We start from the raw sequence: 14,066 nt of genomic DNA, 5'->3' as shown, positions 1-14,066 counted from the left end.
AACAAAATTTCTGTATGTAATTATATTTATATTAAGGTATAATTGCTCAAATTGAGACACTGTTTTCTAAAGTTCAGGTACCTAAATGCTGGTACTATTATTTAATGAAAAAAAAATTTTAATCACATTTAGGAAATCTACTTTTTTATACAAAAGTTCATTCCAAGCAGATATCCACTTAATTATGGGCTCAGTGAGCTAATACCTAATTTAAAAAAAAAAAAAAAAAAAAAAAAAAAAAAAAAACTAGGGTTGCCTGTTAATCACCTCATATCACCTTGGATACCATGCCTGAAGTAAATCCAACATAAGACTTCTTTTTAAGTGTATATCCTTAGAGTAATCAAATGTTATTTTCATAAAATAAGTTTAAAACATACTTGCTTATACATGTGCACCAACAAACCTAAATCTCCTGCATATAAAAAAATATTCAAGATGGGTGTGGTGGTGTACACCTGTAATCCCAAGCTACTCAGGAGAATGAGGAAGGAGGAAACCTCAAACCACTGAGTTTGAGAGCAGCCTAGGCAATGCGGGGGTAACAAGAAGAACCACTACAAGAAAGAAGGACAAGAGAAGGAAAAAAGAGTGGGAAGGAAGTTGAGAAGAGAAGGAAAGAAGAAAGGAAAGTTCAACTAAAACAACGTAACTAACAATAGCTGTTCTACTTCAAGTTGCCTTACAAACGTTTTTAATTATGCCTGGGTCTCATCTGGTACAGAAAATACGAAGCAGTTATAGGAAGTGGTTAACATGGATCTCCATCCCGACAGAGTCCCACGGTATATCATTTAGATCCCTCATCTTGCAATATGCCTTCTAGATCTCTATTTCTTTTTAGGGAATTCAAGGTATATTTTTACTGTAGTTTTTGATGGACTATCAGATTTGTTCATTGTTAAGTTAAATGGGCTTTAAAATTATAAATGTCTTGAAATGGGCCTTTCTATACTTAACAACTCCAACTATAAGATTGTACAATTACAAACATGGAATTCTATGTCTAGTAAAAGCCTCTCACTCTCCTGAGTATACCTTCTAGAAATGCTTAACAGAACTTTTCAAATAGATGTCCGGAACTGGAATACTCTAGGTCACCGGATTCATAACATAGGTTCTCTTGGTCCCTAACTTTCCTCTCTTTGAGGTGTGCTCCAATTGTAGAATTTCTCTAGAAATTCTAAGTTCTAGACCTCTGAAGATAACTTTGGTCTCCTCTTTCCCAGTGTGTTACATAAAGTTCAAGTATCACAAGTAAGAAATGTAACGGAGCTGATTGTGAATCAATGGTACTATGCTTTATTTCAGTGAAAAGCCCTTTGATGACTTCTATCCGTACTAGCATTCATATGAAATATATACAGAAAGAAAAATCCAGGTAACTTAACTACCACCATTATCTTTTTTTTTTTACTTCATGTGAGCAATTAAAAGTGTACTAGTATAAAGTAAAGTAATCCTGGTCTATTAAAATGTAAAGAGTTGCTTGCTTCTCTTGCAAAAGACATTGACCCAGGTTCTAAACTTAATCAACTTTTGATAAAAACAGATAATGAATTCCATTCACAGGAGCATGGATGGATAACGAAAGTTGGCGTCCCTGTAAATTAAGATGAAATGTGCAGAGAACAAAGAGCTTTCACTTACTTGCTCGGAGGACTGAAGGTGTAACCTCAATTTCACTTGTTGCTTGGTAAGGCTGAAAGGCTGAAACACTGTTGGTACCAAGCTCACTACCAAACACTTCTGGACTCTGGGTACCTGTGGAACTGGCACTGGTACCATCGCCTCCATGATGTGGATCTTGTTCATCAAACACCGCTACCAGCTAGAAATGAAAGGCAAATTTGCACATATAAATAAAGACAAATAATTACTACCAAAATGTTAAACTATTTTAACCTAAATTCACAGTGGAAAAATACTGACATTAATGCACCCAGGGATGTTAAGTTTCAGATGCAAAACCCCTCAGAAATGGGGTTTCCCTTAAGTTTGAGGCTTTACTTCTACAATTCTAATTTGTATATTTCATATTTAAAATTCTATGGGTCAAATATATGAAAAAAGATTGGTATCGGAGAGTCTTAACTCGGGTGTATTTAATATCTCTTTTTTTATTTTAAACATAGCTTACACTATTAAGTAGAAAGGAAAAATTGTGTATGTGTGTGTACACATACATATAAATGTATATACATAGGAAGAAGGGAATTTAAAAAACTGTACATGTCTGCTCATTTCTGCAATAAAAAAATCAGGAAGGATAAAAGAGACATTAATAAAATGAGTTACCTACAAGTGGTACATTGGAATAGGGTGGAATGAAAAAGGAAATGGGAATGGGCAGTGGCAGTAATGAGAAAGTAACATTTTTCTGAGTCTTTTTTTTTTTTTTTTCTGTATACTTCTGAATCTCAGAACCATAATAAAGATTCAATTAATTAAAACAGAAATAAAAATTTAAAACAAACCAGGATGTCAATGTAAGGTGAGTGGCACGGGGAAAATAAAAAATGTCTCACAAACAAATGAAACCAGTTATGTACAAATGAACATACATAAAATGGAATGGGAAACAAAAGAACCAGCTAAATATAGGAAAACTCTTTCCATTGTTTAATGTAAAGTTTAAGACAAAAAGAACTGTCACACAAATACTATATATATAGTATATATATATATATATATATTCTAGTTAGTAAATTTGCTTCTGACAAGGGTATATGGTTTATCTATTTCTCTACTGTACACAAACAAACCTACTAAGAATGAACAAAAACATGAAAATATTTTGGAAAACAGAAACCAACATTTTCATAAAACCAGTTACAAATAAGGAAAAGTTAACTCGTTGGTATCAGTTTGGAATCAGAGGTCCCTGGAGGTGGGGAGGGGGGCTGTTTCTTTTCTTTGTCCTGTAGTATGGGGATTGAACTCAGAATCTTGTGCATGCTAGGCCACTAAGCTCCATTCTCAGTTCTCTTTCTTTTTTTATTTGTTTTGAGACAGGGTTTCAGGGGTTAATTAAGTTATCTAGACTGGCCTCAAATTTGTGATCCTCCTGCTTCAGTCTTCTAAGTAGCTAAAATTATAGGTGTGCACTACCATGTCCAGCTCAAACTCATGTTTGTTTGTTTGTTTGTTTTTTATAAATAGATGCAATCATGTGTCACTTACAACAGGACCCATTCCAAGAAATGCATCACTGATGACTGTCATTGCACAAACATACTGGAATGGCAGGGTTGGGGTTGTAGCTCAGTGGTAGATCACTTGACTAACAAGTGTGAGGCACTGGGTTTAATCCTCAGCACCACATAAAAATAATTAAAATGAAGGTATTGTGTTCATCTATGACTAAAAAAAAATATTTAAAAGAAAACATCCTGGAATGTACTTACACAGCCTAGGATGTAGACCAATCTATCAATCTATCCACATGGTTTCTGATGCTATCAAGAGAGATGGTAAACACCAGAAATAAAGGCTACTGCTACAAGGAATACGCTGTACAAGAATCCTTATATGTAATAAGTAGTATACTCAAAAGATAAGAATCATACATAAGCCAGTAAATAAGTTGCTTACCATCAAGTATCACATACTATACATAATTGTATACACTATACTTTTACATAACAGGCAGCACAGGGGGATTGTTTACATAAGCATCATCACAAATGTGAATAATATCTTATGTTAGAACATCACCAGGTAAGAGACAATTTTCAGTTCCACTGTAATCTAACAGAACCACCATCACCCATGTACTTCATCGTTGACTGAGATGTCATAATGAGAGGTGGGAACAGCTAAGTATAGGCAAATAAAAATGCACGTCTGAGTATACAAACACATATTTCCTGACTGTTCACTTAGGGGTCCTTGAAACGATTACTTCACAGTACCAATGAAGACACTGAATGCCCAGATGTTGGTATCTAATATCATTCTCCAATAAATTAACCAGGGCATCCTGGAAAAAAGGTTATTTTATTGACTGAGGACAAGGATAACACACAATGAGCTGGAACACCCTGTGATACTGAGTAAAGAAGTATTCAAAGTGATGGAGACACAAAAAAGGAAACAGGTGCCAACCTAAAGGTGACCAAAGCTGAGACAACCTATAATAAGTACCTATGCTAACATTGATTAATAATCCAAAGAATAAACTAAATATGCACCATTCCATAATGATTTAAGAAATAAAGAAATAAATGGTAGAGAATGAACAGATGATCTCTATATAATGTTCCAAATAATAAGGATAATGGAATAATGGAAATAGAAGTCATCATTGGGCAATTTCCATAGCAATAATTGTTTTAGGTAAGATCTACCAATGGATGCTAAACTTAATGGGTAAGAAAATGATGAGAAACAGGATATTTGTATATCTCACAATGTCTCCCCATCAGATACATTTCAACTGAAAAGGGGGAAATCTCTGCAATGGAGAAACATGGTAAACATCACTTTACTAGGTATAAGAGATGTCAACATCATGTGCCATCTGATAAAATGCACTAGGAAGGATAATGACTTCTGAAGCTTGTATTTGTACCAAAAATGTTTAACTTCAATTTAATCATGAAACATTAGGCAAAGCAAAATTGAAGGACATTCCACAAAATAAATAATATGCTTTCAGGTTGCAAAGGTCATGAAAGTCAAAGAATGATGAAATTATATAATTTGGAGACAGAGGAAAAATGAGAAATACATGCAATGTGATCCTATCATTAAATGGATCCAGCAATAGAAAAAGGATGTCAGTTTAAAAAATAATTGAAATGAACTCTGTAGATTAGTTGACATATTGACTCAATATTATTTTATTGTTTTTGATTATTATAAATGATGAAAACTTTAGAGATAAATGAAGCAACATGTATGGAAATGTTCTGTAACTATTTTTCTAACTTTTCTGAAATTTAAAAAGATTTCAAAACAAAATTTTTAAATGTTAGGTACAGTGTTAAAAATATTACGGAAATCACATTTTATCATGTATAAATTATAAATCTCTAAGTTGCTCTTAAAATAAAAATTTTGGTGGCCAAAAAAATTATTAAAATAAAATAGATTCTTTTTCATCTTACTACAAGAACAGTTCTTAAACTGATAATGGATTTCTTTAAAAGGATCAACAATAGCCATCACCGTGGTCTTTCATCTACACTCCTGGTTCTAGTAACAGAGAAGCTTAGCATTCCAAGGAAAGGTAAGCCATGGGGACAGCCAAAATAAACGCCCCCTGTTCCGTCCTGAATCCAAGTTTCTTCAATGCCAATAGTCCTGTCTACTCCTATCTGTTCAAGTATAGTAAATTTATAGAATATGAACAGTAATTAAAATTACAATCCTCATTACATAGTTTTGTCATTTTGAACAAATCGCATTTCCATGAATGCTTACATATTATTAATCAATTCATGAAACAAAGAAAGCCAGTATAACATCATAGAGACACACAGATAAAAAGTAAGTTCAGAACCCTACTGCAGTATAATATATAATTAGCTGATTAAACAATCCAGTGAGAGGATAAGCAAATCAGGATGAATACATGGCCACTCACTCTTATAATAAGCAACAAAAGTGGGAAAAGAGAGTCATAACATTTATTTTTATTTTTACAAACTGCATTTTGATTCATTATACACAAATGGGGTACAACTTTTCATTTCTATGGTTGTACACAATGTATATTCACACGATTTATGTAATCATACATGTACATAGGGTAGTACTGTTTCATCCTACTATCTTTCTGTCCCCCACCCCCTCCCACCATTTTCCTCTATACCATCCAAAGTTCCTTCATTCTTCTCTTCCCCCTGCCAACCCCCATCATTATATATTGTCACACACTTATCAGAGAAAACATTCAGCCTTTGGTTTTTTGGGTTTGGCCTATTTCACTTAGCATGATATTTTCCAACTTCATCCATTTACCAGCAAATGCCATAATTTTACTCTTCTTTATGGCTGAGTAATATTCCATTGTGTATATATACTACAGTTTCTTTATCCATTCGTCAAATGAAGGGCATCTAGGTTGGTTCCATAATCCAGCTATTGTGAATTGAGCTGCTATGAACATTGATGTGGCTGCATCACTGTAGTATGCTGATTTTAAGTCCTTTGGGTATAAATCAAGGAGTGGGATAGCTGGGTCAAATGGTGGGTCTATTCCAAGCTTGCTGAGGAATCTCCATACTGCTTTCCAGAGAGGCTGCACCAATTTGCAACTCCACCAGCAATGTATGAGTGTGCCTTTTTCCTCACATCCACACCAACACTTATTATTGCTTGTGTTCTTGATAATGGCCATTCTAATTGGAGTTAGATGAAATCTTAGGGTGGTTTTAATTTGCTTTTTTCTAATTACTAGGGATGATGAGCACTTTTTCATATATTTGTTGATTACCTGTGTATCTTCTGTGAAATGTATGCCCATTTCCTTAGCCCATTTATTGACTGGGTTCTTTGTATTTTGGGTGTAAAGTTTTTTAAGTTCTTTATAAACTTTGTAGATTAGATAGCCTCTTAAACAAATGGTGCTGGCAAAACTGGAAATCCATATGCAGTAAATTGAAACTAAACCCCTATCTCTCACCCTGTACAAAACTCAACTCAAAATAGATCAAGGATCTAAGAATTAGACCTGCAACCCTTCACCAAATAGAAGAAAATGTAGGCCCAAATCTCCATCACATTGGCTTAAGACCAGACTTCCTTAACAAGACCCCATAGCACAAGAAATAAAAGCAAGAATCAATAAATGGGATAGATTCAAACTAAAAAGTTTTTTTTCTCAGCACAGCAAACAATAATGTGAAAAGAGAGCCCACAAAGTGGAAGAAAATCTTTTCCACACACACTTCAGACAGAGCATTAATCTCCAAAGTTTATAAAGAACTTAAAAACAAGTATTAAAAAAAATGGACAGCTGTTCATATGCATATACCAGTTTACTTATATACAAATAAAATCAATGTGACATTGACTGGCAATTGTCTCTCTGTAGTACAAGCCCAGACATTCCACTAGATCTGGAATTAGCAAACTTCCTGGAAAGGACCAGAGAGCAAATACTTTCAGACATGTGGTCCATATCATCTCTGTCAGAACTATTCTACTTTGCCATGATGACATGAAAGCAACCACAAACAACAAACGAGTATGGATACGTTTAAATAAAACTTTATTCATAAAATGGGCAGTGAATCAAGATTGCAGAATACAGGGGGATGGGTTGAGATTCAATGATAGAGTGTTTGCCTGGCACATATGAGGCACTGGGTTGATTCTCAGCACCATGTATAAATAAATAAATAAGTAAATAAATAAATAAAGGTTCATCAACAACTAAAAATAAAAAAGATTGCCGAATACAGTTTAGTGACTGTCCATTAGACTGTCTGTCTTTCTAGTAACACTCAACTTTAAACTTTTAGACTGGGAAAGAAAAATAACCAAAGTACCTTGGTACCAGATAAGCTAACAATTTTCATTTCAAGCTCTTCAACAGGTTCTATGATTTCTATACAAAATTTTAATATCATCACACTTTTCACAAGGTGTGTGGCTTACTATGCATTTTGAAGATATTAAGTTTTGACATTTTGGTGCATAATTGGAAGCAAATGAAATTCAAGTTTGTTATTAACTTTTCACAATGATATCTTCTCTCAAGAATCAAGTCCTTCTTGCAAACTGAAAATAGAAAAGGAAAATTACAAAGAAAAAGTCTTTAAATGCCAAACATGATGGAAGAGCTTGTACATGTATATTAGTTTCAATAATTATCTCCAGCATTTTTAGAAAACACAAGGATTATGAAATCTGGACTGTGTCATGAACAAATGCTGCTTGAATTTCAGTAACAGAATCACAGTTGGTGATTTGCAATATGCCAATAACAGACAATTTTACAGTTTTCTTTTAAACCAAAATTTAAGTGCCAGGTGCAGATATGAAGTAATTTTGTGTTAAATTAGGAAGGATGTATAATTTTAGAAAATCTACTCTACAAGAATACATATAGTAATGCAGCAAAAGAAAATTGGGACCTTCACAAAAACATCACATATTAAAAATCTCTATCATGCCCTTCAAAAAGTAAAGGAAATGTCTTTTAAATTTCTGAAACAACCCAACTCCACTTTTAACAGATGGAATCTTAACTGCTGTCCATGAAGTAGATCATTTTTGAAAGTTCATTTTTAAATTTTCAATAGTTATTACTTAAATCTCTCTTCTGTTCCATTCATTCATTAAGTCTCCATGAGAGAAGACAAGCTGAATTTGAATAACAGCTGCAATAATTTTGACATAAAAAAAACTCTTATCTGATCACTGACACACATTTCCTCATTACATTAGGACAAGTCATTTTAACTCTCTGAAACATCAAAACTTTCCAACAGAAAACCTGTTATATAAGCATCACACATAAATGCTTAGAAACAATTTGGATGTAGTGTGGACCCTATAATGGGTAAAATTATAAGCTGAAAGCCCACAACTGGATGCAGCAAAGTGACTAAAAGTAGAGAAATAGGAGTCAGCTGTGTTTAAAAACAACTCTGACCTTGTTTATTAAATGGCTGTTCATGAATCTGCTGGTCTCTCTAATATCTCCAAGCCCTTACTTATCTTGAAAAAGGGAGGCAGATGTCCTAAGGCAGAATGATGACCTGTCACCAAAGGTAGCCATGTTCAAATTGCTAGAATCAATGAATGTTACCTTCAATGGCAAAATGGGCATTATGGATGGGATTTAGGTTAACGGACTTAAAACAGAGAGATTATTCATCCTGGACAACTTGGTAAATCCCATCTTGTCACATGAGCAACAGAAAACAGTGAACCTTCCCTGGTTGAGGCCAAGGAGAGATGTGATGGTGGTCAGGGAGATGCTGCACTGCTGGCTTTCAAGATCAACAAAGGAAGCCAGGTGTCAAGGCTTCTCTTTCTTTATTGCTCTACTGAAGAAAAGAACATGCTCTGCTAATGTCATTTTCCCCAATGAGAACAATGTCAGACTTCTGCCACCTAGGTCTGTAAGTTAATAAATTTACATTGTCTTCAGACACTAGTTTGTGATAATTCCATGTAGCAGAAAACTAACAGTGGCCATACCTACTGTGACAGAGATAAGGCATATCATCTGACAGAACACAATGACTCCAATAAAATGGAGAAGTGTAGGGTAAAGTGCCAGAAAATGCTTTGTGCAACATAGAACCATGGAATGGGATTCTTTGACACATGCTCCTCTCCTAAATGCCCCAAATTTCACTTTACAAAAAAGCAAACTGAGAGTCAGAGAGATTAATTTAAACAGAATTTAAGTAAGTACAGATGAATCCAAGATTGGAAATCAAGTCTACTGACTTCAAACATCCTATTTACGTCAAATGCACCTTCCAGTGGATTATTTACTACATGAACAGCACAGTCCACTGGAAAGCTGCCGAGTATGGGCATCTTCAAGTCTTCAAATAGGGATCTATTCATTCTTGACTAGCCAAAGGTAATAACCCACCTTGCAAATCAATGGCATTTTGATGCCACTACCTAAAATGTTTCTTAATATATTTGAATCAAGATAATTGTGAACAATTCCACAATGGTGTTATCATCATTCAGTCTTCATCAGAAAGCTCAAAAGAATTTTCCATTTCTGTCTTCCTACAGGAAAATAGCAAGCAATTTGGGTCAAATGGTTATCTTGAATACTTCTAGATGCAGAGTCCTCACATACGCAGATACCCTTTTATTGCCACACCCTTTGAGCATGCTTTCTGTGTTCCTGCCATTTCTTCACATACAAGTTGAGCATACCCAGAGGCAGCTAATTAAGATGGATCACTTGAATGTTCATCAAGTGTTCAATATTAATACACAGAACTGTTTGACTATGAAGTAAAAAACATGATTCATTAGAAAGGCATCATATTATTCACCCCATGGAAGGATCAAATTATGTGGAACAATACTAAAAATCAGAAGGAGCTTCACGATGCCCCGAAGCCTTCCCAACCTCAACATGTAAGGCAGATTCTTTTTATCATAACAAAGTCAAATAGGAACATAAAATAGAAAGTGCACCTCTAAGCAGTAGCAGGCAGGTTTCATGGGCAGATCTCAGAATGAATGCCACAGATAACACCACAAAGAAAATCCAACAGGAATGGGAGATAGCACACTGTAACAAGTTCCTAAAACACTAAGAATAGAAATCATGGAGATATATGTATTTTATTCATTATGTTCCATAATGAATAATTCTGATATATCAATATTCCAGAAGTCACTTTTCCTTTCCACAGGTTAATCTATGAATTACCATAATTAGTATTACATATATCAGTAACTTCAAATTTTTCTGCCTTTGCACTTACGATTTTTTAAATGAAAAATTAGATCAAGTATTTGAGCTCCCCTTTACCAAGACTTTAGTTTTAAATTTTTTCATTTACAGTCATCTCCCATAAAGCATGCTTGATAATGTGTAGCCCTAAAGGAAAACTCAGCAGGCACTAAAAGGCTTACTACATAGGTTAGCACTGTGTTATCCAAAGCAAGAAAGGAATGTAATGAGATAAATCTTAAACTGTGTCATTTTAAACAATACATCATGAGGAAAGGGCAAGATACTTCCATTCCCGCCTGATCAACTCAGGAAACCACCATCAAAACTAACTGCAGATGGTCAAAAGTCACCTGTACCACAGAGCTAACAGCATCCTTTAAGAAGGTAGTATTTCTTCATCACAGATGCCTGAAAAGATACTCTTCTCCATCTGCAAATCACAGTGAAAGATATTCACCTATGATACTTCGCAGCCCTGATACTTACACACTTCAGAGCTGAGATTTAATTCTGCTATTCCTCAGGGTGACACACACTATCACCCACTGAGCCTTCAGACTAATTAGATTCCCAATTTAAAGTTATATTTAAAACTAATAGCCTTGAGTATGTCAACCACAAACCACAATGAAAATATGCAAATGAAAATAGCCATAAGCTAGCTGACCCACTTGTCATATATAATGTAAACCCATCTCACAAGTGTCACTGTTCCATTTGTACCTATGCATGAGGTTACAACTGGATTACACTACTGTATAATAATACAAAGCAGGATAATACAGAAAGATAGGACAAAATTATTCTAAAACTGGCTAATATACAGAAAGGTAGATTCCAAATTGAAGGAAGTGACATTAGTTATAATTTTATCAGAAATACATGTATCATTCCCTCACCGACCACAAGAACAGGAAATAAGCATATGAAACTCAGAAGTAAATGCAATGATGTAATAACTAATTATTTTAGACATGAAAAAGGAACTATAAAATCAATTTGTAAGCTTTCTGATGACTGAACTTACTTTAATGACAGAGAAACAATACTAAATCCTTAATCATTCTCTAAGCCTTACTTGCTATCATGGTTCATTAAAAACTCATTTAAAGAGAATTGGTGTTTTAGTGGACGAGTGAGCAAAACAATAGTAAAAGAATATACTTGAGCCAATGATGTTCTGTAATGGTGGGAATACAAGTTATACCAATAAAATCTAACTCACAACAGGAGAATCTTAAGCTTGCCATTGAAAAACTTAAATGTTACACATGCAAGATTAATTCTGTGCTTCATCAGCATGTTAAGAGTTAGGTATATTTCAGCTGATTTTTAAAAAAATGGAACATAGAAAAGAACTGAAAAAATAGCAAAAGCACACTGAAACTAGCCACTTTTCCTACTAGCTAAGCTACGGTAGCTCAGATACAGTAAGAGTAGCAAAGAGTTAGGAATCCTTTCCACGGTTTGCATCACGAGAACTCACCATTTCCTGCCTCAAACTTAGTTCCACGGTTTCAGATTTTGGAGGCAGTTGCTCCTCATCTCTGAGTACCTTCTGCACCTGGACAACCTGCATCTACAAACCTTCCCACAATATATCCATCTAAGAGTGAGTAACACCTGGAACTAGAAACCAACAACATGGTATTTAAAAACCTGTGGACAATTTTGCTTGACAATTAATGTGTGTTTTGGGGAATAGCCGCAATGATGAATGGTAGAAAAGAAGATTCCTGAAGAGCAACTCCTTCAGTTAAAAAAAAAAAAAAAAAAATCTATTAAAGTTCAACATCACAGAAGAAATAAGGTTTAATGGGACAAGACGAAAACATGGTTGTATGCATACACATGTACACACACATCGCCCACAGCACACCTCTCAATGACTTACTCTAAATTAATCAAAAGTCACAATACCAATGCTGTAGATACAGCTCACTGATAGAGCAGTTGTTTAGCATGTGTGAGGCTCTGGGTTCAATTCCCAGTATGGAAAACGTACACACACACACAACCTATAGCACCAATCATGATGTTATCTGAACTTCAAGGAGCAAGTATGGGTAAAGTTACACTTGCACTTTGTTCCTTGGATGAGTCACTTGCCCCCTTTATCACAGGACTCTGTCAATATCCTTAATTTCTCTCCCATTCCTAACCAGCAGACCCAAGGGATGAGAAGGTGTTGGTGTGAATACTCAGTCCAGAAACACAGTCCTGTAGTTATCACCAGGCAGGACCACAAACTGATTTGCTTACCTGATTACTGCCAACATTTGGTGAGTTCACCAAACTGAATTTGAACTCCTTAGTAAGGAAGGCCCTTTTTATTTAGTCTTTACATTTTCAGCAAAGCTGAAAACCTTAAGTCAGGACCTATTTCACCATCCTAGAAACCTTTGAGATAAAAATTTAGAAATATAGAGAAGAAAACTGAGAATCTAAAGGAAAAATGTCCATGTTGGAACAGGGAATGGGCAGCTTGTGGACAGTGAGTGAGTCACACAGGAGCCAAAAAGCATAAGAGCAAAAAGGTTTAAGAGTATTCAAATATTCATAAATTACTTTGTTAACTTTCCAACTCCTGTAAAATTTCTGAAAAGTAGCAAAGCAGGAACAAGACCTCAAGAGAAAGAGAACATTTACTTCATGAGGAGAGGGGCTAACATGTGATGAGACCATGAAGTTCTGGTCAGTTCACCTGATCACCCTGCTGAATGCCACAAACACAGATATAAGCTGAAACGTACATGAAAGACAAGATTGCTAATCAGGAAACATGACCTTTTTTGGTATTTTGCAATCCCAAGGGAATTCCAGCCCCTTTGGATAATACAAATTGACCTAATCATTTACTGTAATAAAAAATCTAACCTTGAGCCCTGCCAGAGTCCACATTATGCTCTGAACATATACAGAGTTATCTTTGGCTTTCTAATAAAGTTCTTTGCTTTTTGCTAAAATCTAACACATCCTTAAACTATTTTCTTTGATATGGTCAAGAGCCTAGAAGAGTACAGATCTCCTCTGACTATGGAGAAACTTCCTCAGAAACCCTTACGGTGGATGATACTTTGTCTTGAAACTCTCGTCACCCTCAAATACTTCTATGCAACCAGCGATGATAGGTAGCAGACAGACATGATCAGCAGGAATATGAAGTTCAAAGAATAATTCTAAAAAGTGGGCCTGCATGCTGGTTCTCCAAGTTCTTTTAAAAAGCAATATACCCAAGGTCATTCTGAACATGTTCTGGCTTAAGTCAAGGAGATATGCAACATTTCTTAACAACCTGTTATACGCAGGGCTGTTCTCTCTAGGTCACAGAATTTAAGACTCTTCCCTGTTGTCTCTGTCAATAAGAACACAAATTACCTTATAAATGGACTTTTGTGACCTTGATACAGACCAAAAATTCCAAGACTATGGAAGGCAAGATAACTAAAAGCAAAACCCCCTGTCATAAAGATTGGAAAAACAGGGAGTTTTTCAAGATGGCGGCCTAGAGGGTGGCTGCATTTCATGTTGCTCCAGGACTCAGGATTCAAAAGAGGAGATACAGAGAGTCTTGGGACCAAATCAAAGCAGCCGAGTGAGTCTCTCCCGTTGGGGAGGCGTCCCGGATGGGGCGGTAGTCCCGGAACGCAGGGAACTTTGTGAAGTAGAG

The 14,066-nt window shown here is 35.3% G+C and overlaps 1 protein-coding gene across 32 annotated transcripts in view; it reads right to left on the bottom strand.

Moving 5' to 3' along the window:
• Positions 1-14,066, bottom strand: part of PARD3 (par-3 family cell polarity regulator) — a 685,332-nt gene that overhangs the window by 414,655 nt on the left and 256,611 nt on the right. For all 32 annotated transcript variants that reach the window (XR_013758404.1, XR_013758405.1, XM_079107658.1 and 29 more), the window contains one exon: positions 1,651-1,831. Coding sequence is in view for 30 of the 32 variants with exons in the window: in XM_079107658.1 (XP_078963784.1) it covers positions 1,651-1,831 (181 nt within the window). In the remaining 2 variants the exon portion in view is untranslated. The remainder of the gene's footprint in view (positions 1-1,650; positions 1,832-14,066) is intronic.

Source organism: Sciurus vulgaris, assembly GCF_902686455.1.
Source record: "Sciurus vulgaris genome assembly, chromosome: 12".
In the NCBI taxonomy this organism is placed as follows: domain Eukaryota; kingdom Metazoa; phylum Chordata; class Mammalia; order Rodentia; family Sciuridae; genus Sciurus; species Sciurus vulgaris.
The sequence above is the reverse complement of the archived record's forward strand: the minus strand, read 5'-3'. Positions and strand labels throughout refer to the sequence as shown.